The 27,657-nt window shown below is 46.5% G+C and overlaps 1 protein-coding gene and 1 long non-coding RNA gene across 6 annotated transcripts; both read left to right on the forward strand.

The window, feature by feature from the left end:
- The first annotated feature begins 85 nt into the window (after positions 1-85).
- Positions 86-27,657, forward strand: prdm15 (PR domain 15). Of its 4 annotated transcripts, none has more exons than XM_012958061.3 (25): positions 86-170; positions 4,017-4,062; positions 4,147-4,240; positions 4,639-4,792; positions 5,571-5,823; positions 6,597-6,725; positions 7,723-7,821; positions 8,206-8,433; positions 9,941-10,112; positions 10,843-11,024; positions 11,234-11,328; positions 12,073-12,160; positions 13,352-13,519; positions 14,514-14,608; positions 14,715-14,846; positions 16,765-16,899; positions 17,804-17,967; positions 18,096-18,175; positions 19,121-19,240; positions 21,630-21,761; positions 21,835-21,918; positions 22,098-22,276; positions 22,805-22,882; positions 24,474-24,680; positions 25,668-27,657. In XM_012958061.3, the coding sequence occupies exons 2-25, from the start codon at positions 4,026-4,028 to the stop codon at positions 26,169-26,171; spliced, it is 3,609 nt and encodes a 1,202-aa protein (XP_012813515.1). In that variant the 5' UTR covers positions 86-170; positions 4,017-4,025; the 3' UTR covers positions 26,172-27,657. The 4 variants fall into 4 exon arrangements, with proteins under 4 accessions (XP_012813515.1, XP_012813516.1, XP_004912269.1 ...); XM_012958062.3 differs by having other exon boundaries at positions 22,101-22,276; XM_004912212.4 differs by lacking the exon at positions 22,805-22,882 and having other exon boundaries at positions 87-170.
- On the forward strand, positions 8,451-9,863 carry LOC116408746. 2 transcript variants are annotated; one of them, XR_004221197.1, is made up of 2 exons: positions 8,451-9,209; positions 9,657-9,863. It is a non-coding gene; the product is annotated as an uncharacterized LOC116408746 (long non-coding RNA). The 2 variants fall into 2 exon arrangements; XR_004221198.1 differs by having other exon boundaries at positions 8,451-8,859.

Here is a 27,657-nt window from a genome sequence, read left to right on the forward strand (position 1 = left end):
CCCCCTCAGCCAATAATAACACAGCTGCACACGCCGCCGCCACTCTCCAGAAACTACATTTCCCGGCACCAACCGCGCCCCGGCCGCTCTCTTCCGGTCCTGCGTGATTTCCGGAGCGGATCGGAACCCGGAGCCTGGATTCGGTTCCCACTCGGGCTATAGAGGAGCAGGTAGGGGCTATGGGGCAGAGCGGACACAGGCCGGGGGAAGCGGCGGGTTGGAGTGGGGGCCGGCAGGGAGAGGCGGGGGCGAGTAAGGGCTCCCTCCCGCTCCAGTCTCCAGGCCGACTGTTCTTTGTTGCAGCCGGGGGGTGGGGGCGGCTTCCCCTCCGCTAGGGGATCGCAGTTAAAACCCGGCTGGGTGTGCGGATCCCGGAGCGCCGTCCCCTCCCAGCTGGGCCGCCCCTAGGGACTCAGTGATGGGGCACTTATATTCGCTCATTGCAGGGGCATTCTGTCATTCTCAGTAATTGCTCAGTACTATTGCCCCTATACCTGCGGAGCAGTCATATTAGTTAATATATTATTGCCCCATGTGTGCCCCAGTGCATGCTGGCCCCTCCATTACTTTGCCATTTCTACTATAGTTGCCCAATTTGTCCATTAATTACTATAATTGCCCCCCCACCTGCATTCCCTATCCACTAGTTATTGTGATTGCCCCTATATAATTGCCCCTTTCTTTGACTGACCTAAGAATAAATATTATATTTGCCCCTTTACCTGCATTCCCTATCCATTAGTTACTATGATTGCCCCTATATAATTGCCCCTTTCTTTGACTGACCTGAGAATAAATATTATATTTGCCCCTTTACCTGCATTATCTAACCATTAGTTACTGTTATTGCCCCTTTAGTTGAATGACCTGGCAATAAATATTATATTTGCCCCTTTACCTGCATTCTATGGCCATTAGTTAGTATAATTGCCCCTTTAGTTAAAGTACCTGGCCATAAATAATATATTTGCCCCTATACCTGCATTCTATGGCCATTAGTTAATATAATTGCCCCTTTAGTTAAAGTACCTGGCCATAAATAATATATTTGCCCCTTTACCTGCATTCTATGGCCATTAGTTAATATAATTGCCCCTTTAGTTAAAGTACCTGGCCATAAATAATATATTTGCCACTATACCTGCATTCCCTGGCCATTAGTTAATATAATTGCCCCTTTAGTTGAATGACCTGGCCATAAATAATAAAATTGCCCCTATACCAGCATTCCCTGGCCATTAGTTAATATAATTGCCCCTTTACCTGCATTCTCTAACCGTTAGTTACTGTTATTGCCCCTTTAGTTGAATGACCTGGCAATAAATATTATATTTGCCCCTTTACCTGCATTGCCTAGCCATTAGATACTATAAATGCCCAAATACCTGCATTCTCTGGCCATTATTTCCCATTCCCCGGCGAGTAGTTACTGTAATTGCCCCTTTCTTTGAATGACCTGAGAATAAATAATATATTTGCAACTTTACCTGCATTCCCTATCCATTAGTTACTGTGATTTCCCCTATATAATTGCCCCTTTAGTTGAATGACCTGGCAATACATACTATATTTGCCCACTTACTTGCATTGCCTAGCCATTAGTTACTATAATTGCCCCCATACCTGCATTCCCTGGCAAATAGTTACTGTGATTGCCCCTTTCTTTGAATGACCTGAATACCCCTATATCTGTATTCCCTGACCATTAGTTAATATAATTGCCCCTTTAGTTGAATGACCTGGCCATAAATAATAAAATTGCCCCTATACCTGCATTCTGTGGCCATTAGTTAATATAATTGCCCCTTTAGTTAAAGTACCTGGCCATAAATAATATATTTGCCACTATACCTGCATTCCCTGGCCATTAGTTAATATAATTGCCCCTTTAGTTAAAGTACCTGGCCATAAATAATAAAATTGCCCCTATACCTGCATTCCCTGGCCATTAGTTAATATAATTGCCCCTTTAGTTAAAGTACCTGGCCATAAATAATAAAATTGCCCCTATACCTGCATTCCTTGGCCATTAGTTAATATAATTGCCCCTTTAGTTAAAGTACCTGGCCATAAATAATAAAATTGCCCCTATACCTGCATTCCCTGGCCATTAGTTAATATAATTGCCCCTTTAGTTGAATGACCTGGCCATAAATAATAAAATTAAATTGCTGCTATACCTGCATTATTCATTAATATACTGTAATTGCCCCTTTGAATAACCTTGCCATGTATAATATATTTGCCCCTATACCTGCATTCCCTGCCTATTAGTTAATACAATTGCCTCTTTAGTTGAAGTTCCTGTCCATAATATAATTGCCCCTATACCCGCTGTATCTTTGCTATCAGGTAATTTATTTGCCCCTATACTGCGGTACTTGGCCATTAGTTAATCTAATTATTACATAATAAAACCCATGGGGCCAGTGATTAGATCCCTAAGGGGACCTGGTCAGTTACAGTCACAGCCGGGAATGGGCAGAGGCACAAAAGGTATAATAAACGAGTTTTGGAAAGCTTTTTCATTAAGTAAAGTATTGGTTTTGGGTGTGTATCCTCTTTAACTGGAAATTATCACTGGAAATTAGAAGAGCGGCAAGAACGTAAATCCTCCTGATGCTAATCTGATGTGACCACCTGCTCTCAGGGGAGGATAATAACTGGGCGCTAATCCAGTAGGCGCTACTTGTCTCAGTTTTCTTTAATGAATAATAAATAAAAATGTATTTTGTGGTGCAAACTGCAGCGCTGAAATTGTTTCTGATAATGTAACTGTCATACTTCCCCTTGTAAAGGGCAACCTGCGCCGGATTTGAAAACTGGCTCAGTACAGGGCTTTGCCTATGGGGGCGTAACTGCCCTACAGCAGCCCCTATGGTTGCAGAGAGGCCTGTGGGACTAGGGGTCTGTAGGGCCGACTGCAGGATGTACAAATGTGATATTATTCTGCCTTCCCCCAACACTTGGGCAAGTAAAGACACTGGGGGTCATTTCTAAAGTTTGCTCATCGCATATTTTTGGTTGTTTTGCACGTTTTCCCATAAATGCTTACATTTTGCACCGCTGTGCCCGTCTTTCTTTTTTTTTTGTTGTGAATCACCGTAAAATGGGAATTGCACAAATTTTCAAATGAAATTGCGATTTGTATGAGCTTGCCTTTCTCTTTGCGGGGGTGTACATTTGCAAATTGCGAAACCGGTTTTATCGAAGATTTTTGCAACCACTACAGTTGTGGCGTAACTCAGACGCAGAGTGTGTGCATCCATTTTCACAGTTTGTGAATATACCATGTTTAAAAAGCTTTATGTTTAATGTGCGAATAATTCTGGGCTGCGCAAATTTTATAAATGACCCCCAATGAGATATAATGCCCCATATAGTTATGGTTGTCCTTCCTGCGTGCAGCTAAACGAGCCCCCTGACAGTGTGGATCAGTACCTCCTGGAGTTCTAGACCCAGTCTAAAGGTCCCCATACACTATAAGATCGCCAAGCGAGCGGATCTTCACCCGATATCCCTACCTACGGGTGGGCGAAATCGGGGGGTATGTAGGTGAATTCTAAACGCGGCAATGGGGCAGTCGGTTCAGGGACCGCATCAACGAGCCGATGCGGTCCCCGATCCGACTGGATTTTCTAACCTGCCCGATCAATATCTGCCCGATTTCAGGCCAGATATAGGTCGGCCAGGCCCCTCGGTTCTGCCCCTACAAGGGCAGATAAGCTGCCGAATCGGTCCAAGGGACCGATATCGGCAGCTACTATCTGCCTGTGTATGGGGACCTTAAGGGTGAAGACACGCGGGGCTACTAGTAGCAGCTACTTGTCATGGCTACTAAAACAGACAATGCTCATTATTTACCGATAATTGTCTCTACGTGTGTTTAGCTTAGACAGCATTGTCAGTGGCAGGGAATTTTCTGGAGTTTAGTATCTGCTGTGTGTCTTCCCCTTAAACATGCACATGATATAAGCACCTCCCCAGGGTACTTCACTCTTATTTTCTTTCCATAGGTGTGGATAATGGCCCAGGAACCAATGGATGAAGCTGTATTTATATGTAAGTTTATCACACACATGGCACAAAGTATAGTATAAGGATATTTTATGGATTTACAATTCTCCCTTTTTCTTTTATCTGCAGGGTGTGATGACTGCGGGCAGTATCACGATTCCGAATGCCCGGAGCTTGGGCCTGTGGTTACTGTCCAGGATTCTTTTGTTTTGAGCCGAGCCCGGTAATTAATTGGGAAACAGGGGAAGGTGTGGGGGGCACCGGAATAAGGCTGTTATCTGACCTGCATCCGTATTAACAGCTTCTCCAGGCTTGGTAATCAAGCAGCTTCTGCTGTAGTGTTTAAGGGTGAAGACACACTGGGCTACTAGTAGCAGCTACTTTTTCATGTCTAGAAAAATCCCCTGCCATAGACAGTACTGAGAATTGCCTCTGCTAAAGCACACGTAGACACAATTATCAGTAAATGATCAGCATTGTCTATCTTAGTAGCTGCTACTCATAGCTCCGTGTGTCTTCACCCATAGGAGTCACAACTAAGCAGAAGTTACAAACTGCCGCTTAACTATGGGGATAAATGAATATACTGGACATGTTCTGATTGGCTGTTTATTCGGGTAGGTCTTCCCTTCCTTCAAACTTGGAAATCAAGCAGGCAGAGGATGGCGCAGAAGGGGTTTTTGCCGTGACGCCGCTCGTGAAGCGTACCCAGTTTGGCCCATTTGAGTCTAAGAGAGTTTCCAAACTGGACAAAGAGCCACGTTTCTTGCTTAAGGTACAACTCAAGAATGTGATTTGCTTTGGCTATGGCTTGGCACCATAAATAACACCAGCGGTACACACCCTAGTACTGCTCCATGTGCCTCTAGCTGTGTATAAAACGCAGGGTGGAGCAGTGGGGTTGGGGGCCGCCATGTCTGGCCATTCTGTGTCTTTTTCCCAGATCTCTCTCTGGCAGTGATCACCAATCATGCACAACTGAAGTCATGACCAGATCAACTTCAATTGCACATATTGTTGGCTACTAGAGAGCTAGAGACAGGATGCCAAGTGGCTCAACATGGAGGCTGCCAACCTCACTGTGCTGCTCTGCCTTAACAGATAGGGGCAAATAGAGCTGAATTGAGGAGCAGATGGTACGGTTAGGTATGGGGGGCCCCTACAGGGGCCATATGATGTATATATGGTTTGCTAAGTACCACTAGAAAGTAGGCAGTATCTTTAGACAGATTCTTCTTCTCCCTTCTGCACTTGTACCTTGGGGACTGTGGCTATGTTATTCAGTAAGGATATAGCACCCTCCAGGTCTCCCTGGCATCAGTAAGGGTAAGTAAGTGTGCCTAGGAAGCAAATAAAGAGTATGTATGTACATATCATACTGATTGAAGGATTCTGTTCACACACCCCAGGCAGCAGGGGCATCACAGTGAGGGTCTGGCACACTAGGTGCCCCCTGTGTATCCTCGTGCTTACTGTTGTTGCATTGGATGCCATTGTTGCCCGTCATGGAGACATTTGCTTGCCCAGTGGTAACCGAATGTTGGCAATTGCAGGTGTTCCACAAGGATGGCCGGTCGGAGCTGTGTGACACGTCCAGCGAGGACGATTGCAACTGGATGATGTTTGTGCGGCCGGCCGCGGATTTCACTCATCAGAACCTGACCGCCTTCCAACATGGCAACGACGTCTACTTTACTACCTCCCAGGATATAGCGCTAGGTGCCGAGCTGCGAGTGTGGTACGCAGCCTTCTACGCAAGAAGAATGGAGAAAGCTTTGCTAAAGCCTGCCATACCTTGCCACAGTGGTAAGTCTGCCCTAGTGAGCTTGCACTTGTATAGAGGTGTGGGCTTCTGGAAATATTCATTTCTAATTCAGTGCTCACTGTGCCAACGATGAGCTCCAAAACATGGCCCGCCGCAGGCTCGGTGTACAGGAAATGCTGCCCACTTTGCCTTTTTAACAGACTTTGTTTAAAGGGGAAGTTGACACCATATAAACCTTACCCACAAGCCATCCGGCTCCTCAACACAAAGGGTCTGGACTGATAAACATACACACACAAATCATTCAGACGAACTAAATAACATCAGGATTGAACTGATAAACACAAACATGCACAATCACCCTGATCTACAACCATCTCATAATCACTCTGATCTACAACCATCTACAACAGTCTAAATTGTTCATACCTACCTACCTGAACTGCAATATTTGTATAATATTTATCTTATTTTACTTTGTTATTTGCACACAAATACTTTTCTATTCTTTAATCATTACTGCTACTTCAGGAATGTAAATGTTTACAGTTTCTCTTCCACTACCTCAACTCATACCTCATAATTTGTGTTGTTAATTTATGTTGTGTTATTAATTTATGTTGTTGCATGTATGTAGCACCTTGGCCCTGGCGAAACGTTGTTTCGTTTCACTGTGTACTGAACTGTATATGGTTGGAATGACAATAAAAGCCTTACTTACTTATTATACTGTAGGCAATGGGCAACTCTGCATTTGGTGCTTTTGGCAGTAAGTGTGTTTGTAGTATTCATAAATACTGTTAACCCCTAACAGAGGTGAATTTCTTGGCTGCTGAACCTGAAAAAGACCTGAACCCAAGTTCGTCTTCCAAGACTCCCCCCACTGCCATTTTGTCTCCCAAAAAGATGAAAGTTACTCATCCGCCTGCAGCTTACACCTCAGGTATGCCCTTTATTCCAGCTTATGGGCTGAGTGCTAGAAAGCAGCTTGGGGTATGACTGAGGCCTTATAATATGAAGATTGTTGCTAATAATACTGGTACATACAGATAGGGGGTTCCTACAGGGCAGCCATCAGAAACCAAAATTGTGACCACGCCCCTTGTGTGTGCAATATAAAGAGTTCCATTGATTAATGTGCTAAGTCATTCAGTTTATTGGGGGGGGGGGTTACTGAAGTTTGCCCTAAGTTTAACCCCCTAAGTTTTTGCATAAGTTACATAAACTGTTTAGGGGCCCAATGATATTTCTGTGGGGCCCAATAACCAGTCATTCCCCTGCTGGAAAGTTCATGTAGGGGCCACTCATATCATTCAGTAAATAGATCCCAATACAAACAGCCGATGTGACTCTATAATAACCAGTCATTCCCCTGCTGGAAAGTTCATGTAGGAGACACTCATATCATTCAGTAAATAGATCCCAATACAAACAGCTGATGTGACTCTATAATAACCAGTCATTCCCCTGCTGGAAAGTTCATGTAGGAGCCGCTCATATCAGTCAGTAAATAGATCCCAATACAAACAGCTGATGTGACTCTATAATAACCAGTCATTCCCCTGCTGGAAAGTTCATGTAGGAGCCGCTCATATCATTCAGTAAATAGATCCCAATACAAACAGCCGATGTGACTCTATAATAACCAGTCATTCCCCTGCTGGAAAGTTCATGTAGGAGCCGCTCATATCATTCAGTAAATAGATCCCAATACAAACAGCTGATGTGACTCTATAATAAACAGTTCATATAAATCGTTACAATGAGTAATTAATGAGCTAATAAGTCAGTCAGTTCATTGGGGGCAGTGGAATTTCCCTTCAGTTGTTTAATTCATTGGGGGTCATTTCATAACTCATGGCGGCCTGGGTTCCAATGCCCAGAGCTTATCTGTAGAATCTCTTTGTTTCTAATTGTATTTTATCCTTTTATTTTACCAGTTTCGTGTCAGGATAACAGCGATATCATTCACGTGGAAACCTGCCACTGGACCTGTAAAGTGTGTAGCACCACCTTTATCGAACCCAATCTTTTGACAGGTGTATAGACGCGTCTATTTGTGACTTTCCTAGAGCGGTAATTGGCTGAACCTGTTATTGTTATGACAGTGATGCCAGCTTTGTGATTGGCCGGCCGACGGCAAATAGAATAAAGTGCAAGTCGTGGGTCTGCAACATGTAAGCCCTTCCGCCTATGCAGGATGCCAGCTGTATATATGGGCATCTTTGCTTCCCGGGATAATGTCCTAAAGATGCAGCCATTATATCGCCTATATAGCCTTTATATAATCCATATTCTGCTAGATTTAAACAACTCGGGGTTAATAGAATTAGATAAAAGAATAAACTTATAATAAATATTAGGGCATCCCGCCAGCATTAGTCAGGGCTTTTGCCAATACCGTGCCTCTGTTTACCCCACAGAACATTTGCTTAGTCATTTAGAACAAGCCAAAGGGATTCCCCCTCCAACTCAATGTGAGAACTCCTACCTGGAGTGTGATACGGTGAGTGTGAGTGCCGACCAGACCGTCATCTGTGCCGACTCCAACCAAAACCTGGAGGTGAAGAAGAAACCAAAGAGGGGCCGCAAGTCCAAAGTTCCAAAAGGCAATATCCCTCTTGTGATAGTGGATGATGACAGCCCAGCAGGTGAGAGCAGTGAGGGTTTATATGGCAGTGCTATTGGGCCTGTAAGTCCTGCTAATGGGGCTAGGGGGGCAGAGGCCGGTATATGTTTCACTGGAAGAGATTGGTGGAGGCCAATGTTTTTGGCTGAAAAGAATAAAGGGTCTTTTTTTTTTTTTTTTTTTTACATTGGAGGGGATGTGGAGGGTTATATTACTTGGGTGAGTGAGTGGTACAGAGGCTGATGTTTTTGGAGTGGGGGGTGAGACGCAGAGCCTTATATTAGGTAATATTCAGTACCTGATATGTTTAACCTGGTGTATTTAGTTGGTGTAGAGATTGAAGATGCAGAGCCTGGGGTGTGTTTGGATGGAGCAGAGGTGCAGAGCCTGGGGTGTGTTTGGATGGAGCAGAGGTGCAGAGCCTGGGGTGTGTTTGGATGGAGCAGAGGTGCAGAGCTTGGGGTGTGTTTGGATGGAGCAGAGGTGCAGAGCCTGGGGTGTGTTTGGATGGAGCAGAGGTGCAGAGCCTGGGGTGTGTTTGGATGGAGCAGAGGTGCAGAGCCTGGGGTGTGTTTGGATGGAGCAGAGGTGCAGAGCCTGGGGTGTGTTTGGATGGAGCAGAGGTGCAGAGCCTGGGGTGTGTTTGGATGGAGCAGAGGTGCAGAGCCTGGAGTGTGTTTGGATGGAGAAGAGATGCAGAGCCTGGGGTGTGTTTGGATGGAGCAGAGGTGCAGAGCCTGGAGTGTGTTTGGATGGAGCAGAGGTGCAGAGCCTGGGGTGAGTTTGGATGGAGCAGAGGTGCAGAGCCTGGGGTGTGTTTGGATGGAGCAGAAGTCCAGAGCCTGGGGTGTGTTTGTATGGAGCAGAGGTGCAGAGCCTGGGGTGTGTTTGGATGGAGCAGAGGTGCAGAGCCTGGGGTGAGTTTGGATGGAGCAGAGGTGCAGAGCCTGGGGTGAGTTTGGATGGAGCAGAGGTGCAGAGCCTGGGGTGAGTTTGTATGGAGCAGAGGTGCAGAGCCTGGGGTGAGTTTGGATGGAGCAGAGGTGCAGAGCCTGGGGTGTGTTTGGATGGAGCAGAGGTGCAGAGCCTGGGGTGTGTTTGGATGGAGCAGAGGTGCAGAGCCTGGGGTGTGTTTGGATGGAGCAGAGGTCCAGAGCCTGGGGTGTGTTTGGATGGAGCAGAAGTCCAGAGCCTGGGGTGAGTTTGGATGGAGCAGAGGTGCAGAGCCTGGGGTGGTGAGCAGAGGTGCAGAGCCTGGGGTGTGTTTGGATGGAGCAGAGGTGCAGAGCCTGGGGTGTGTTTGGATGGAGCAGAGGTGCAGAGCCTGGGGTGTGTTTGTATGGAGCAGAGGTGCAGAGCCTGGGGTGTGTTTGGATGGAGCAGAGGTGCAGAGCCTGGGGTGTGTTTGGATGGAGCAGAGGTGCAGAGCCTGGGGTGTGTTTGGATGGAGCAGAGGTGCAGAGCCTGGGGTGTGTTTGGGTGAGTGGGAAAATGCAGAGACTAATGTACTTGCCTTTTTCTCTCCCTAGAACACAACCCGATCTTATACAATCCAGTCTTCTCATCCGACCGAGTGGCGGAAATTATAACAGAGATCCCTCCCGATGACGTTCAACTGCCCCACGATCCAGAGGACAAATTCATGGAGCTAATGTTGGGAAAATTACCCAATGCCGCCAACAGCCTGCCCCCTGTCTCCAAGTAAGCTTTGTGGGATATTGCATCGAGAGACTCCTTATTACCCCCCCACCCACGTACACCCTAACAACCTAAACACCTAAGTTGTGAAACTTTAGACTTTAGTGGGTTAATGTAATAAAACCAAGTTTGCCCAGGAGCAGTAACCCATAGCAACCAGTCAGCAGGTAGAATTTACTGCTCACCTGTTTAAATGCAAACATCCTATTGGTTGCTATGGGTTACTGCTCCTGTGCAAATTTACTACATATGGGGGTAAGTCTATAGCAGGGGTCCTCAAACTTTTTAAACAGGGGGCCAGTTCACAGTTCCTCAGACTGGGCTATAGTTAGTACACAAAGTTCAGCTGCTACAAAATCCTGCCAAAATCCTAGCTACTACTCGTTTGCCTCAGTGTGGTCCGTCACCGCGTCATTAGTGTTGGCCGGTGGGACGCGGTGACGTGAAGTGCAGGGGTCGAGGACTGCGCTGAGGCAAACAGGTAGTAGCCAGGGGTGAGGATGCGGCGGGGTAAATGTCCTTGGGGACTGTATCCGGCCCGTGGGCCGTAGTTTGAGGACCCCTGGTCTATAGTTTCAAGGCAGAGGAGACCTTGTTGTTATTTGTTTGGTGTCTCCCCAACTTTGAACCATCATCTATCCGGGCAGTGCCGCTGTATATCCCTTACGTACATCCATTTTGCCTGGCCTGCCTGGGGGCTTGTAACTTTTATGCCTTTATTTGCCCTGTACAGATTTGCTTTTCACCAAACTAGCAGCTCGGTGAAGAGAAGTATGTTGCTCCCTGGCAGCAGGCACGCGATCCGGCGGAAGTTTGCGAGGCAGCTGGGGGATCACAAGCGCGTCTTCCAGTGCAACATCTGTGCCAAAGTGTTCCGTAACAGCAGCAACCTTAGCCGGCATGTCCGATCCCACGGTAGGCACAGAGTCTGGGCATCCTTAGAACCCAGACAGTTATCAGCAATACCATTCCCATTTATTAGCATCACTGCCATTCGTTTTATATGCGTGTTTTCTAACTGGCACCTTTCTGAGGTTATTTTGGTAGCATGTCCTGGAGCTTCTGTAGGCGTTCGATTCTAGGAAAATAGCTTTGCCTTAGCAATTGCACTTTTATATCCTTAGGGGACAAGCTGTTTAAGTGCGAGGAGTGCTCCAAACTCTTCAGTCGGAAGGAGAGCCTCAAGCAGCACGTTTCTTATAAGCACAGCAGGAACGAGGTTGGTTTCTTTTGTGTGGCGTACAAACGAGTCCTTTTCATCATGTGTGACTACGGTTACTGCAGTAATAGCTTTTTCCTCAAAAATCTGCTACGTTTCATGCTTTTTGCATAGTTTATAATACTGACGACATTATGCAAAAAAATTTGGTTTTCATTGAGTAGCCCTCTGTATAAACAAACCCCTCCCTTCCCACAGCTACAGCCTTCTTTCAGATAAGGAGCAGCTCATTATACTGCCGTCTCTCAGTGGACTGCAGATAAGAAAAGGAAGTAGAATGAGTCTTTCCGTTATTAGAATTTGCTTGGGTTAATGCAAAAAAATAACAAAAAACATACGTATTTCTTCATTAACCGTTAGGCAAAAAAATATTCAGTGCAATGGCCAATGGTTATCTGTTCAGTTATATTGTCCAATGGGGATAGCAGTGATAGAGTTAAGCAGAGAAGCATTAAGGTACCCTTCCTGCCATTCAATCTCTCCTCTAATACATGTTTGTAAAGTAAAAAGGACCATGTATTGATCATTACCTAAACAATGAGGGGGAGTATATGCCCCCTTTATATATTGTAAAAGGCCCTCAATGAAAACTGCCTAATTATTTCAGCCCTCTGTCCTATTTAAGTTTGACATACCTGGGGGGCAGACATCTGATTGGTTGCTATGGGTCTCTAGGCAAACCATTAAATACAAGCTCCGTTTTTCCCAATAGGATTTATGGCTATGCATTTGCTTTCCTTACAGGTAGATGGGGATTACAGGTATCGCTGCAACACCTGCGAGAAGGCTTTTCGGATCCAAGGATTTCTGGAGTTTCACAACTGTAGAACAGGTGGGGGGGATATGTGAGAAGCCTTCAACAGCTGCTGTGGGGATATCCGCTACCAGCTGTCTGCCACAGTCCAATCTGAGAACAACCAACTTAAATGGGAAAACAAGTTTTTTTTCAAAACCCATCAGTTAATAGAGCTTCTCCAGCAGAATCCTGCATTGTAATCTGTTTTTCCCATGGGGCTAGCCATATTCTTCATTTCCCAGGGTGCCACAGCCATGTGACCTGTGCTCTGATAAACTTCACTCACACTTTACTGCTGCGCTGCAAGCTGGAGTGATATCCGTCCCCCCTCACCCCCAGCAGCCGATCAGCAGAACAATGGGAAGGGAGCAAGATAGCAGCTCCCAGTAGGTATCAGAATAGCACTCAATAGTAAGAAATCCAAGTCCGGCTTGGGACTCCTCCAGTTACATGGGAGTAGGAGAAACAATAGGTTAGCTGAAAGCAGTTCTAATATGTAGCGCTGGCTGAAAGCTCAGACTCAGGCACACTTTACTGCTGCGCTGCAAGTTGGAGTGATATCCCCCCCTCACCCCCAGCAGCCGATCAGCAGAACAATGGGAAGGGAGCAAGATAGCAGCCTCCAGTAGGTATCAGAATAGCACTCAATAGTAAGAAATCCAAGTCCGGCTTGGGACTCCTCCAGTTACATGGGAGTAGGAGAAACAATAGGTTAGCTGAAAGCAGTTCTAATGTGTAGCGCTGGCTGAAAGCTGAGACTCAGGCACACTTTACTGCTGCGCTGCAAGTTGGAGTGATATCCCCCCCCTCACCCCCAGCAGCCGATCAGCAGAACAATGGGAAGGGAGCAAGATAGCAGCTCCCAGTAGGTATCAGAATAGCACTCAATAGTAAGAAATCCAAGTCCGGCTTGGGACTCCTCCAGTTACATGGGAGTAGGAGAAACAATAGGTTAGCTGAAAGCAGTTCTAATGTGTAGCGCTGACTGAAAGCTCAGACTCAGGCACAATGCACTGAGATGGCGCCTACACACCAATATTACAGCTACAAATACATTTGTTGGTTCAAGAATAAAAGGTTAAATGGTAGAGGGAATTATTTGCTGTGTAACAGTGTCATTTAGAAATAAAAAGTACCCCATAAAAATCATGAGGTATCCCTTTAAGCTCTCTGGGAAAGGCAATGCACATTTACCTTCTCTATAACTACTGTCTGTAACCCCAACAGATGACAAGTCGTTCCAGTGTGAGATGTGCTACCGGTTCTTCTCCACCAACAGTAACCTCTCCAAGCACAAGAAGAAGCACGGGGAAAAGAAATTTGCCTGTGAGATCTGTAACAAACTGTTCTACAGGAGGGATGTAATGCTGGAGCATCACCGGAGGCACCTGGAAGGTGAATAGGGTCATTACTGGTAACAATATGTCATCTATCCTTTGGCGCCATAATTCTGAAGCTCCAGAGAACTCAGGAGCATACCTGGCTTTATATGGATTAGGAAACTCTGCCTATATTTACATTAAAGGGCAACACCACCCAAACACAACTGTATGATGTATAGAAGGTTATTCTGATACAATTTGCAATGGATTTTCATTTTATATTATTTGCAGTTTTTGAATTATTTAGCATTTTGTTCTCTAGTTTGGAATTTCAGTAGCTATCCGGTTGCTAGAGTCTAATTTAACCTAGCAACCAAGCAGTGATTTGAAAGAGACAGGAATGTGAATAGAGGAGGGCCTAAATGTAAAGATAAGTAATAAAAATAACAATAAAATTGTAGCTTCACAGAGCAATCTTTTTTTTTTTTTTTTTTTGCTTCTGGGTCAGTGACCCCTATTTGAAAGCTTTGAAAGATTTAGAAGACAAAGGCAAATAATTAAAAAAAAAAACTATACAAAATAAAAAATGAAGACTAATTGAAAAGATGCTAGGAATAGATGTTTAATGTAATAATATGGTTTGGAACTGTTCGCTAAGCCCTGCCCCCTGTTCTCCTGCTGATTGGTTGACTACTTTGTGACTCAAATAAACAGTAGTCACCTCCCCTCAGCCTGCCTTCAGCCTGCCTCCTCCCAATCCCACAATCCCCTGCTGCACATGTGATGTCAATAAGGAAAGGAACATCCCAGTGCAATGCATTGTGGGTTATGTAGTTCCTGCATGCTGTCTGTAACCTGGGGAGAAGTTGTTACAATTTGTAACATCAGTGTTTTAGTCCCTCCTCCCCTGCCAGGATTTCAAATGATGCAGAAAGAGGGGAACATTTCAGCATATAAAAATGGTATTTATTTCTACTTTCTGAAGGAACAAATTACAGTGATAGGGATATTAGGGGTTTCTGTGTTGTGTGGGGCTCTTTAACACATTTTGGTTCTGTCCCGCGCAGGAGTGAGACGCGTAAAGCGGGAAAGCCTCCATCAGAACACCGACAATTCTATCCGGTATAAAAAGGAGCCGTCGGCCTGTCCTGTGTGCGGGAAGGTGAGCTATGTGCGAAGCTGCTTTTCATTGGATGTTAGTGCCATTTGTGTATGATGCATCTGCCTATATGATGATGTTCTGGCGCTGGGCCTCATTCTCCCTACAGATGTTCTCCTGCAGAAGCAACATGAACAAGCACCTCCTCACTCACGGAGACAAGAAATACACCTGCGAAATCTGCGGCCGAAAATTCTTCAGAGTCGATGTCCTACGGGATCACATCCACATTCATTTCAAGGTAATGGCAGAAATGCACTGGAGCAAAAGTTATTAGTAACTGGTACTAGTAATTCATAAAAATAGTACAAAAAAATGTGCTAATAAGTCAGTATTTTAATTCGGGGCGGTGGAGTTATACGTAAGTAACCTAAGTTTATTTCAAAGTAACGTAAGTCTTTGCTTAAGTTACGTAAATCGCGTAAGTGCAGGGGCTCAGTGATGTTGCTGTGGGGCCCAATAACCAGTCATTCCCCTGCTGGAAAGTTCATGTAGGAGCCGCTCATATCATTCAGTAAATAGATCCCAATACAAACAGCTGATGTGACTCTATAATAACCAGTCATTCCCCTGCTGGAAAGTTCATGTAGGAGCCGCTCATATCATTCAGTAAATAGATCCCAATACAAACAGCTGATGTGACTCTATAATAACCAGTCATTCCCCTGCTGGAAAGTTCATGTAGGAGCCGCTCATATCAGTCAGTAAATAGATCCCAATACAAACAGCTGATGTGACTCTATAATAACCAGTCATTCCCCTGCTGGAAAGTTCATGTAGGAGCCGCTCATATCATTCAGTAAATAGATCCCAATACAAACAGCTGATGTGACTCTATAATAACCAGTCATTCCCCTGCTGGAAAGTTCATGTAGGAGCCGCTGATATCATTCAGTAAATAGATCCCAATACAAACAGCTGATGTGACTCTATAATAACCAGTCATTCCCCTGCTGGAAAGTTCATGTAGGAGCCGCTCATATCATTCAGTAAATAGATCCCAATACAAACAGCTGATGTGACTCTATAATAACCAGTCATTCCCCTGCTGGAAAGTTCATGTAGGAGCCGCTCATATCATTCAGTAAATAGATCCCAATACAAACAGCTGATGTGACTCTATAATAACCAGTCATTCCTCTGCTGGAAAGTTCATGTAGGAGCCGCTCATATCATTCAGTAAATAGATCCCAATACAAACAGCTGATGTGACTCTATAATAACCAGTCATTCCTCTGCTGGAAAGTTCATGTAGGAGCCGCTCATATCAGTCAGTAAATAGATCCCAATACACACAGCTGATGTGACTCTATAATAACCAGTCATTCCCCTGCTGGAAAGTTCATGTAGGAGCCGCTCATATCATTCAGTAAATAGATCCCAATACAAACAGCTGATGTGACTCTATAATAACCAGTCATTCCCCTGCTGGAAAGTTCATGTAGGAGCCGCTCATATCATTCAGTAAATAGATCCCAATACAAACAGCTGATGTGACTCTATAATAACCAGTCATTCCCCTGCTGGAAAGTTCATGTAGGAGCCGCTCATATCATTCAGTAAATAGATCCCAATACAAACAGCTGATGTGACTCTATAATAAACAGTCATTCCCCTGCTGGAAAGTTCATGTAGGAGCCGCTCATATCAGTCAGTAAATAGATCCCAATACAAACAGCTGATGTGACTCTATAATAACCAGTCATTCCCCTGCTGGAAAGTTCATGTAGGAGCCGCTCATATCATTCAGTAAATAGATCCCAATACAAACAGCTGATGTGACTCTATAATAAACAGTCATTCCCCTGCTGGAAAGTTCATGTAGGAGCCGCTCATATCAGTCAGTAAATAGATCCCAATACAAACAGCTGATGTGACTCTATAATAACCAGTCATTCCCCTGCTGGAAAGTTCATGTAATCAGTTCATTGGGGTCAGTGGAGTTTGTCCCTGCAAAGCTTCTCTGCATTGGCTTTTGCTTGATACGCAAGTTCCGTAAGTTTGTAGGCAAGTTAAGCAATTTGCTTAACTTATGTTAATTGTGTAAGTTTTAGCGTAACTTTATAAATAACTTACTCAATTTGCGTAACGTTGTGATGTGAAGCTGTACCCCGTTACTGGGCTCCACTACCTGTAACTATAGAAATCTGACCCAGTAGGACATTGCACTGATGAATGACCAGCAGCGGGAAGAGTTCATTGGGAAGATCGGCATCTCGTCGGAGGACAATGACGAAAACTCTGACGGGAGCGTAGAAACGGAGCCGCACAAGTACAGCTGCAAGAGGTGCCAGGTGGGACAGTCGTACTAATGAATATATATATATATATATATATATATATATATATATATATATATATATAGTGAATAAAGTACCCCCTATTGTAACATATAGGGATATTATAAGCCCCCGAGGAGTTCCTTATAATATATAGTGAATAAAGTACCCCCTATTGTAACATATAGGGATATTATAAGTCCCCGAGGAGTTCCTTATAATATATAGTGAATAAAGTACCCCCTATTGTAACATATAGGGATATTATAAGCCCCCGAGGAGTTCCTTATAATATATAGTGAATAAAGTGCCCCCTATTGTAACATATAGGGATATTATAAGTCCCAGAGGAGTTCCTTATAATATATAGTGAATAAAGTGCCCCCTATTGTAACATATAGGGATATAAGTCACCGAAGGCTGAGTGCTTTTATATGGTCATGGAGGTGACTTCTAAAATCCTCATATTTTACAACAGGGGGTACTTTATTTATTGTAATATACAAGTTTTAGTGAATCATGTGACAGAAATGACATCACTAAGCTCCGATTATAACCGATGACATCACTAAACACCGTTTAGGATATAATTTACAGTTTGGCCCCCTAGGAAAATCACCAAACTGTATATTATACTATATATATATATATATATATATATATATATATATATATATATATATATATATATATTATACAGGTGTAAGTGCTCCATGTATGAACCAATGTTTTCCCGCCCCCCTCTAGTGCTCCAGCCTTGCTCAGGTACCCCTGGTCATTGGGGGTCATTAAAGCTGGTTTATTGGGGGGACATAAAGCTGGTGCATTTAATGTGAAAATATAATTGAGAATTTTTATGGGCAGTGGAAAAAGTCCCCAGTCTCTATATGTCTATTTTACCTGCCTATTTCCTGCCCAGATCTCATTTGCTCGGGGGAAGGAATACCTCAAGCACATCATGGATATCCACGCTGAGAACGGCTACGACTGCAGCATTTGCCACCGGCGCTTTGCGCTCAAAGCAACGTATCACGCTCACATGGTCATTCACCGGGAGAACCTGCCCGACCCAGAGGTGCAGAAGTAGGTGTATAGTTGCACAATGTCGTATTTCTGTTCCCCTGTCTGTACAGCGACACTGCCCCTGAGCAACCTACCCCAGTAACGGGCATCTGTCCCGTCCATAATCCCCCTCTCTGTCCCCCGCTCAGGTACATTCACCCCTGTGAGGTCTGCGGCAGGATTTTCAACAGCATCGGAAATCTGGAGAGGCACAAACTCATTCACTCAGGTACGAGCGGCTCTTTTAAAGGGGTTTGTACACCTTTAAATTAACCTTTAGTGGAATGTAGAGAGTGAGAAAATGTGCAATTGGTCTTCATTTTTTATTATTTGCCGTTTTTGAATTATTTTGCTTTTTGCTCAGCGGTTCTCCCGTTTGGAATTTCAGCAGCTACCTGGTTGCTAGGGTCCGGTTTAACCTAGCAACGAGGCAGTGGCTTGAAAGAGAGCCCGGAATAGGAGTAGAGCAGGCTAGTAGTTCTGTGTGACGTCACCCTGAATCCGGAGGGGCCATGTCTGCAGCTTTTATTGGCATGTGTATGGGCAAAGACACACAGAGCTACTTAGTAGCAGCTACTAAACGCCAGAAATTCCCCTGCCATAGATAATACTGAGAACTGCCTCTGCTAAAACACACGTAGAGACTATTATCAGTAAATGATCAGCATTGTCTGTTTTTGTAGCCGCGACAAGTAACTGCGATTTAACAGTCATATATTAATATACAAATGGCCATGACTAAATGCTATGTGTGTCTTTGCCCTAAGACCAGTCCAGTAACCCGTAGCAACTAAGTGGGAGTTTTCACTGACCTGATTGGGTGAAGCAGGTCGGGCATTTCCCTTTAGTACAGGGCCCTCCTTTGTGATATTTAGATAAGGCCTGAGACTGGAGTTCTTGAACAAGCAGAATATCCAAGGCTATTGTGATACTAATATCTACAGTTAGTATTAGTGGGTGTATATATAGTTTATGTATGTGAGTGTATAGATGGGTAAGTATAGGGTGTGGGTGCTGGGTTTACTTGGAAGGGTTGAACTTGATGGACTCTGGTCTTTTTTCAACCCTATGTAACTATGGAGAGTGTGAGACTCGAGGGTTTGTTCCTGTGTGCCTTAACTGCAGACTTGCCCCCTAACTCTTCCTACTGTTACGGTTTCCGCTTCCCCTGTAGGAGTGAAGAGTCACGGCTGCGAGCAGTGCGGGAAGTCGTTTGCGCGGAAGGATATGCTAAAGGAGCACATGAGGGTCCATGACAACATCCGGGAGTATCTGTGCGCTGAGTGTGGGAAAGGTAATTCCTGGTTCCTATGGATACAGAAACGTTTGTGCCTAATAGCGCGTATTTCATGGCACCCAGGTTGTGCTGGGGCTGCTGGGAGTAGTAGTTTGTAGAATTTGGTGCACTGTGGGTTGGCGCTAGGGATGCACCGAATCCAGGATTTGGTTTGGGATTCAGACTTTTTCAGCAGGATGCATCTGGCCAAACCGAACCCATAAAATCTTTTTAATTTTTTGTCACATAAACATGGAGTCTCCCCATCTGCCCGTCTGTTGGATTCCCAGCTACCCCTACCCCCCAAATCATGGAGTCTCCCCATCTTGCCCGTCTGTTGGATTCCCAGCTACCCCTACCCCCCAAATCATGGAGTCTCCCCATCTGTTGGATTCCCAGCTACCCCTACCCCCCAAATCATGGAGTCTCCCTGTCTGTAGGATTCCCAGCTACCCCTACCCCCCAAATCATGGAGTCTCCCCATCTGTAGGATTCCCAGCTACCCCTACCCCCCAAATCATGGAGTCTCCCCATCTTGCCCGTCTGTTGGATTCCCAGCTACCCCTACCCCCCAAATCATGGAGTCTCCCCATCTGTTGGATTCCCAGCTACCCCTACCCCCCAAATCATGGAGTCTCCCCATCTGTAGGATTCCCAGCTACCCCTACCCCCCAAATCATGGAGTCTCCCCATCTGTTGGATTCCCAGCTACCCCTACCCCCCAAATCATGGAGTCTCCCCATCTGTTGAATTCCCAGCTATCCCTACCCCCCAAATCATGGAGTCTCCCCGTCTGTAGGATTCCCAGCTACCCCTACCCCCCAAATCATGGAGTCTCCCCATCTGTTGGATTCCCAGCTACCCCTACCCCCAAATCATGGAGTCTCCCCATCTGTAGGATTCCCAGCTACCCCTACCCTCCAAATCATGGGGTCTCCCCATCTGTTGGATTCCCAGCTACCCCTACCCCCAAATCATGGAGTCTCCCCATCTGTAGGATTCCCAGCTACCCCTACCCTCCAAATCATGGGGTCTCCCCATCTGTTGGATTCCCAGCTACCCCTACCCCCCAAATCATGGAGTCTCCCCATCTGTTGGATTCCCAGCTACCCCTACCCCCAAATCATGGAGTCTCCCCATCTGTAGGATTCCCAGCTACCCCTACCCTCCAAATCATGGGGTCTCCCCATCTGTTGGATTCCCAGCTACCCCTACCCTCCAAATCATGGAGTCTCCCCATCTGTAGGATTCCCAGCTACCCCTACCCTCCAAATCATGGGGTCTCCCCATCTGTTGGATTCCCAGCTACCCCTACCCTCCAAATCATGGAGTCTCCCCATCTGTTGGATTCCCAGCTACCCCTACCCTCCAAATCATGGAGTCTCCCCATCTGTAGGATTCCCAGCTACCCCTACCCCCCAAATCATGGGGTCTCCCCATCTGTTGGATTCCCAGCTACCCCTACCCCCAAATCATGGAGTCTCCCCATCTGTAGGATTCCCAGCTACCCCTACCCCCCAAATCATGGGGTCTCCCCATCTGTTGGATTCCCAGCTACCCCTACCCTCCAGATCATGGAGTCTCCCCATCTGTAGGATTCCCAGCTACCCCTACCCCCCAAATCATGGAGTCTCCCCATCTGTTGGATTCCCAGCTACCCCTACCATTCAAATCATGGAGTCTCCCCATCTGTAGGATTCCCAGCTACCCCTACCCCCCAAATCATGGAGTCTCCCCATCTGTTGGATTCCCAGCTACCCCTACCATTCAAATCATGGAGTCTCCCCATCTGTAGGATTCCCAGCTACCCCTACCATTCAAATCATGGAGTCTCCCCATCTGTTGGATTCCCAGCTACCCCTACCCCCCAAATCATGGAGTCTCCCCATCTGTTGCATTCCCAGCTACCCCTACCATTCAAATCATGGAGTCTCCCCATCTGTAGGATTCCCAGCTACCCCTACCATTCAAATCATGGAGTCTCCCCATCTGTTGGATTCCCAGCTACCCCTACCATTCAAATCATGGAGTCTCCCCATCTGTAGGATTCCCAGCTACCCCTACCATTCAAATCATGGAGTCTGCCCCTTTGCACTGCTTCTCATATCTGTTAGAGAAGTAGAACCTTTGCACCTTCTCTGATGCCCCGTATTGACTCTCCCAGCCCCCCAGCAGCTGTTACATTTCCCAGACCTTATTCCGCCGAATCTTTTACGAAGGATTCAAAGTTTGGCCGAATCCAAAAATAGTGGATTGGGTGCATCTGTAGTTGCCACTCCCCAATCTAGGTCCAAATTCTTTCAAAAACCCATATCTAGTACGTACCATCTACCTCTGCTTGGGGCATGATAGTGGCGTTGCAGTGAGGCGGTATTTCTGGCCTGTGATTGGTTTGTGTTTGGCTCAGGAATGAAGACAAAGCACGCTCTGCGGCACCACATGAAGCTGCACAAGGGTATCAAGGAGTACGAGTGCATGGAGTGCCACCGCAGGTTTGCCCAGAAGGTGAACATGCTGAAGCACTACAAGAGGCACACAGGTGAGCCCAGTGAAACAGACAGCTGCCTGTTGGCCCCGCGGCATCACCACTGACTCCTGTTCTTCCTGTTCAGGGATCAAAGACTTTATGTGCGAATTGTGCGGGAAAACATTCAGCGAAAAGAACACAATGGAAACTCACAAACTCATCCACACAGGTAACTATACATTTCCTCCCCGCATCAGCGCCATCTTCCAGTTTCCCTATGTGTAGCTTGTAGCCAGGGGGCACTGTTCCCCAGATTACCCGGCCCCCCCGGGCTGTGCATAAGGAAACTAAGGGCTTTGTAGTTGAATTTGCTCTGTCACTTTTCTCTCTTTGTTTTGGCCCCCAATAAAGTGGGGAAGCAGTGGACGTGCACGGTGTGTGATAAGAAGTACGTGACCGAGTACATGCTCCAGAAACACGTCCAGCTCACCCACGACAAGGTGGAGGCGCAGAGCTGCAATCTGTGTGGGACCAAGGTGTCAACCAGGGCGTCTATGAGCCGCCATTTAAGGCGCAAGCACCCAGAGGTTAGTAGCACCAATCCTGCAGCCCACAGCTTGGAGTGGCTAGGGATGGATGGGAGTGGCTAGGGGTGAGTGTGAGTGGCTAGGGGTGAGTGTGAGTGGCTAGGGGTGAGTGTGAGTGGCTAGGGATGGATGGGAGTAGCTAGGGATGGATGGGAGTGGCTAGGGATGGATGGGAGTGGCTAGGGGTGAGTGTGAGTGGCTAGGGATGGCTGGGAGTGGCTAGGGATGGCTGGGAGTGGCTAGGGATGGCTGGGAGTGGCTAGGGATGGCTGGGAGTGGCTAGGGATGGCTGGGAGAGCTAGCTTGATGGATGGATGAGGCCATGCTAGAGGCTATTGCCTTCGGTAGGGATAACAACTTGCCCTAGCTGGATGGATGGAAGCTGGCCCAGGGGTCCCCCCCGGTTACACGCAGCCCCCCCGGTTACACTCAGCACAGTTACACTCACCTTCTGAACAGACAAATTTCCCAATTTCAATCACAGTTTCCTTTACACAAGGAGTAAAAGCTCAATCCTATCTCTATTAGGTCCTTTCTGTACGGATTGAAGACTTAGATGACCTGCAAGAATCTGAGGCCATAGATACATCATTAAGCATTGTACAGGTAACCCCGACATGTCTCCTGCACACAGCGCCCACACCCCCAGTCTGTCTCACCCATCTCCCAGCCTGTCTCGCACACTCGCCCACCTCCCAGCTTGTCTCGCACACTCGCCCACCTCCCAGCTTGTCTCGCACACTCGCCCACCTCCCAGCTTGTCTCGCACACTCGCCCACCTCCCAGCTTGTCTCGCACACTCGCCCACCTCCCAGCTTGTCTCGCACACTCGCCCACCTCCCAGCTTGTCTCGCACACTCGCCCACCTCCCAGCTTGTCTCGCACACTCGCCCACGGTCTCGCACTCGCTCACCTTCTCCCAGTCTGTTCTGCACCCACTCACCATCTCACAGCCTGTCTCGCACTCGCTCACCTTCTCACAGCCTGTCTCGCACTCGCTCACCTTCTCACAGCCTGTCTCGCACTCACTCACCTTCTCACAGCCTGTCTCGCACTCACTCACCTTCTCACAGCCTGTCTCGCACTCACTCACCATCTCACAGCCTGTCTCGCACTCACTCACCATCTCACAGCCTGTTTCGCACTCACTCACCATCTCACAGCCTGTCTCGCACTCACTCACCATCTCACAGCCTGTCTCGCACTCACTCACCATCTCACAGCCTGTCTCGCACTCACTCACCATCTCACAGCCTGTCTCGCACTCACTCACCATCTCACAGCCTGTCTCGCACTCACTCACCATCTCACAGCCTGTCTCGCACTCACTCACCTTCTCACAGCCTGTCTCGCACTCACCTTCTCACAGCCTGTCTCACACTCACTCACCTTCTCCCAGCCTGTTCTACACATGCATTCCCGGTGTCTCACAGTCCCCACCCCAGGCTCAGGTACTTACGCACCCCTACCTGCCTCTGCCACACTCACAGCCTGTTTCATACTCACAATACCCTTCTGTATCCAGTTTAACACTCAGCCATTCGGACACTTGGCACTCCTCACAGCCACACTCACACAACCCTCTGACAGCCACATTTACTTTCCAGTAGCCAATACTCACATTAATTACATTAACATAACATTTACCTTCAAACAGCCCTTTCCCTAGTTTCACTAAACTGTAAGATCATGTGCGTGGTTATAGAGTAGTACCGTGCCAGTACCATAACCCACTGAGCAGTTACACTATCCCCATACTGTCAGTCTCAGCCACTGTGCCTGTGGGGTGTGGGGGGGACGCTCGGGGGGATTTACCTTGTGTGGCTGCACCGGCCTTACTCCAGGACAAGTCTAATAATAACTGTTCAATGTGACAAGTTTGTGTATAAGCTGGAAGCAAACGGGGCAGTACAGAGAGAACAGACCCAGCAGTATAGGGGGGCTTCCTGAGTTGTGCAGAATGGGGGGGGCACGCTCCCCATAGGAATAAAAGGGAAACAGATTGTGGAATGGAGTGACCCCTCATGATTCAGTAACAGGTAAGGAATGGTCTCATTGGTCTCATTGTTACTGCCCCACAGACTGACTGGAGCTGCTCCTTTGCTCCGGGGCCGTTCCTATCATTGCAGGTATATTTGGTAAAATGGTTCCTTAGTGCTACCAGGGCACCAGTGACCCATTCTGTGTGTTGTTACAGCGAGAGCTGGATGTGGAAGAGCATGAGGGACTGCAGCGGGCGAAACGGATGAGAACGGGCACCTCCCGCGCGGGAAAGCGCAAGAGTCGGGAGGAAGACGCAGAGGATCCGGAAGATCCCACATTCACCGAATATCAGGAGAAGGAGTCGGAGTTTACACGCAGCAGCGGAGACGAGGATGGTTCCGCCGTGGAGACTTTGCAGCAGGTCAGATTATATGTTGCAGCTACAGCTCTTAAAGAATTGGGGGCCCTTATCAGATTTCAGTCAGGGTTCTGATAATATGATAGAGTTACATAGTTACATAGGGTTAAAAAAAGACCAGAGTCCATCAAGTTCAACCCTTCCAAGTAAACCCAGCACCCACAACCTATACTTACCTATCTATACACTCACATACATAAACTATATATACAACCACTAATACTAATATATATATAATATGAGGGCACTGTCTGCAACTGGGGCCGGAACTGATGGGCATAATGTTTAATCTCTGAAGCACTATATATGAATAAAGAATGATAATAATAACAGTCTAAAACTGCTAATATCCCAGAAACCACTAAAAATAAATCCATGTTGCTGAAGTCCATTCCCAAGACTTTTTTCTGTTTAAATCCCCATTAAAGGAAAACTATACCCCCAAACAATGTAGGAGTCAATATAAATATATTGCATAAACAGCTCATATGTAAAACCCTGCTTCAGCTAAATAAACCATTTTCATATAAATATACTTTTTTAGCAGTATGTGCCATTGGGTAATCCTAAATAGGAAACTGCCATTTTAAGAATTAAGGGCCGCCCCCTGGGATCATAGGAGTCACAGTGCACACAAACAAGCCAAGGCACACATACATGCTAGGCCCCATCAGCCAATGAATGGGCAGAGTTCTCACTACTTCCTGTTACAGTTAGAGCTGCATCACTTCCTGTCAGCTGATCTCTGAGGGAGCACACAGCCCATCCCTAAATGGCGGCTCAAGGGAAAGGATGTAAAAGGGCAATATTTACTGATATATATATTCCAGTTTGGGGGATTCTTTAATAGGTCACTTAATATGATATAAACTGTCTGTTGGTTACATATTCATTCTGGGGGGTTAGTTTCCCTTTAATAAACAGGGTCTGTGCATAGAGAAGAGGGTAAGATTACCCTAACCCTATCCTGTATATGTTTTTATTCTGCAGGTCGTGGTCACAATCAGCGATGGGAGTGTCCCCGCACCATCTTGCACGGTTGGCCTTACAAACATTACGGTTACTCCCATAACCACCACAGCAGGCACTCAGTTCGCCAGCCTCCAGCCCGTAGCCGTGGGTCACTTGGCCGCCTCCGAGCGGCAGTTGCAGCTGGACAGCTCCATCTTAACTGTCACCTTTGATGCAGTGAGCGGCAGTGCGGTGCTACACAATCGCCCGGCAGAACTGGCCATTGCGGCCTCGCAGGATGCCGCCGGCCCTCAGCCTGTCGCGCACTTCATCAACCTCACTACTTTTGTGAACTCCATCGCTCCTCTGGGAGGTCAGATTTCTAGTGAGGCGCCGCTGACGTGGAGGGCGGTGCCTGCGGGGGAGACCCCGCCCCATCCTGAAGAAGATCAGCCCTCGGAGCAGACTGAGCAGCAGTCATCAGGGCCCCACACTGTGCAGGAGGTACCCCCAGACACACAAGGACAGATGTACAGTTACTAAGCTATTGGAGGAGTATTGGGACGTGCAGCTATCATCGAAGAGCCAATCGGCTCGTCCGCTCAAGCGCCAAGAGTGCGTCATTTCAGACTAGCAGAACTATCCTGACACTGGAAAATAAAGACTTGTACTTGGGCCAGTACTGTAACGGTCCAACCAATGAGGTGCATACATTCAAGAGGATGTTCCTATTAATAGTTTGTTAGTAAACTTGCGATTGGTCGTTGATTATCTAGCGGCAGCCTGAAACGATCACGGCTCTTGTGAACTAAAGACCATAGAGGTACGGTGGGCATTGCGCGTCACGAGAGCCGGAGGGTTCAAACAGGGTTTGTTACATCACTCGGTAACGGGGGGGGCGGTTTATTAAAGGAGAACTTAACCTGACTAGAAATGCTGTATTTTATATCCTGAGCTCACTGTACCAGCCCTATAACAGGAATGATCCAAGTTGTTCACAGCAGCTCCCCAGTGTTTTGATTGGTGCAGGCTAGAAAGCTTAGCCCAAAGCAGGGGGGTTACTGGGCGGGGCATCTTCAGAAGCACAGACCCTCCCTGCTAAAGAACTGCAAAGGCCATTGGCTGGTACTGAACTCACAAATATAACATGTAGCATTTCTTGCCTTATTGCGCTTGACAAATGTCAATAATATGCCAATAATTAGGGGGGTACGGTATAGGTGTCTCTAATGGACCCAGAGGTCCAACATGCTCCTCCCCTCTTTTTTTGTAATCCGACAAATCAGTACTGTGCTATATAAAAGCGAATAACCCCCCTTACCCCATTACAACCCTTTGGGAGTATTGGTGGCGGTTGGAACCGGGTCCCTATAGTTACCCCCCCCCCCCCCGATAATGCCTATTTATTATAACCAGGCCCAGGAGGCCTCGCTGAAGTATTTGCTACAGAGCGTAATAGGAGAATTTCTAGCAGGCTGCCAGCAAAGATCGCTATTGGATAAATGTCAGTATAGATGATGTCATACATCAGTATAGATTATGTCATATGTATCATTGTTCTACCTAACTGCCAGCGAGTGATCACATGGTAACACCCATGCACCCAAAGCATATTGTATAGGCACATATATAAGTGCTATCGATCACCGTGACATTGCCGCGAGTCCCGCCCTCTAGCTCGAAGGCACCAATGAAGTAAGAGCATTTTCTCCATTGACCCCAGTATTAAGTTGGCCGTTTTTTTTGCGCCACGTTGGATTGAGAGCCGAGAGCGTCTCTTCCGTTTGTTAATTACTGTAAATTAATTACTGTTTCTCAGCCAACTTTATAGAATGTGACTTTTGTTATTTACCCCAATTTATTTATTGACTCGGTGGCCTTGTCTGTAAGATATTCTGGTTGTTCCACTCGTCGTATGGGAAATATTTATGCTCTGTTGTTTGAAGGACATTTTTTGTTTGTTTGTTTATTATTATTGTGTTATTTCTGTGCCTGAGGAAGGCTATAGTAAAAAAGAAATGAAGCTGGA

This window comes from Xenopus tropicalis, chromosome 2 (genome assembly GCF_000004195.4).
Source record: "Xenopus tropicalis strain Nigerian chromosome 2, UCB_Xtro_10.0, whole genome shotgun sequence".
NCBI lineage: Eukaryota > Metazoa > Chordata > Amphibia > Anura > Pipidae > Xenopus > Xenopus tropicalis.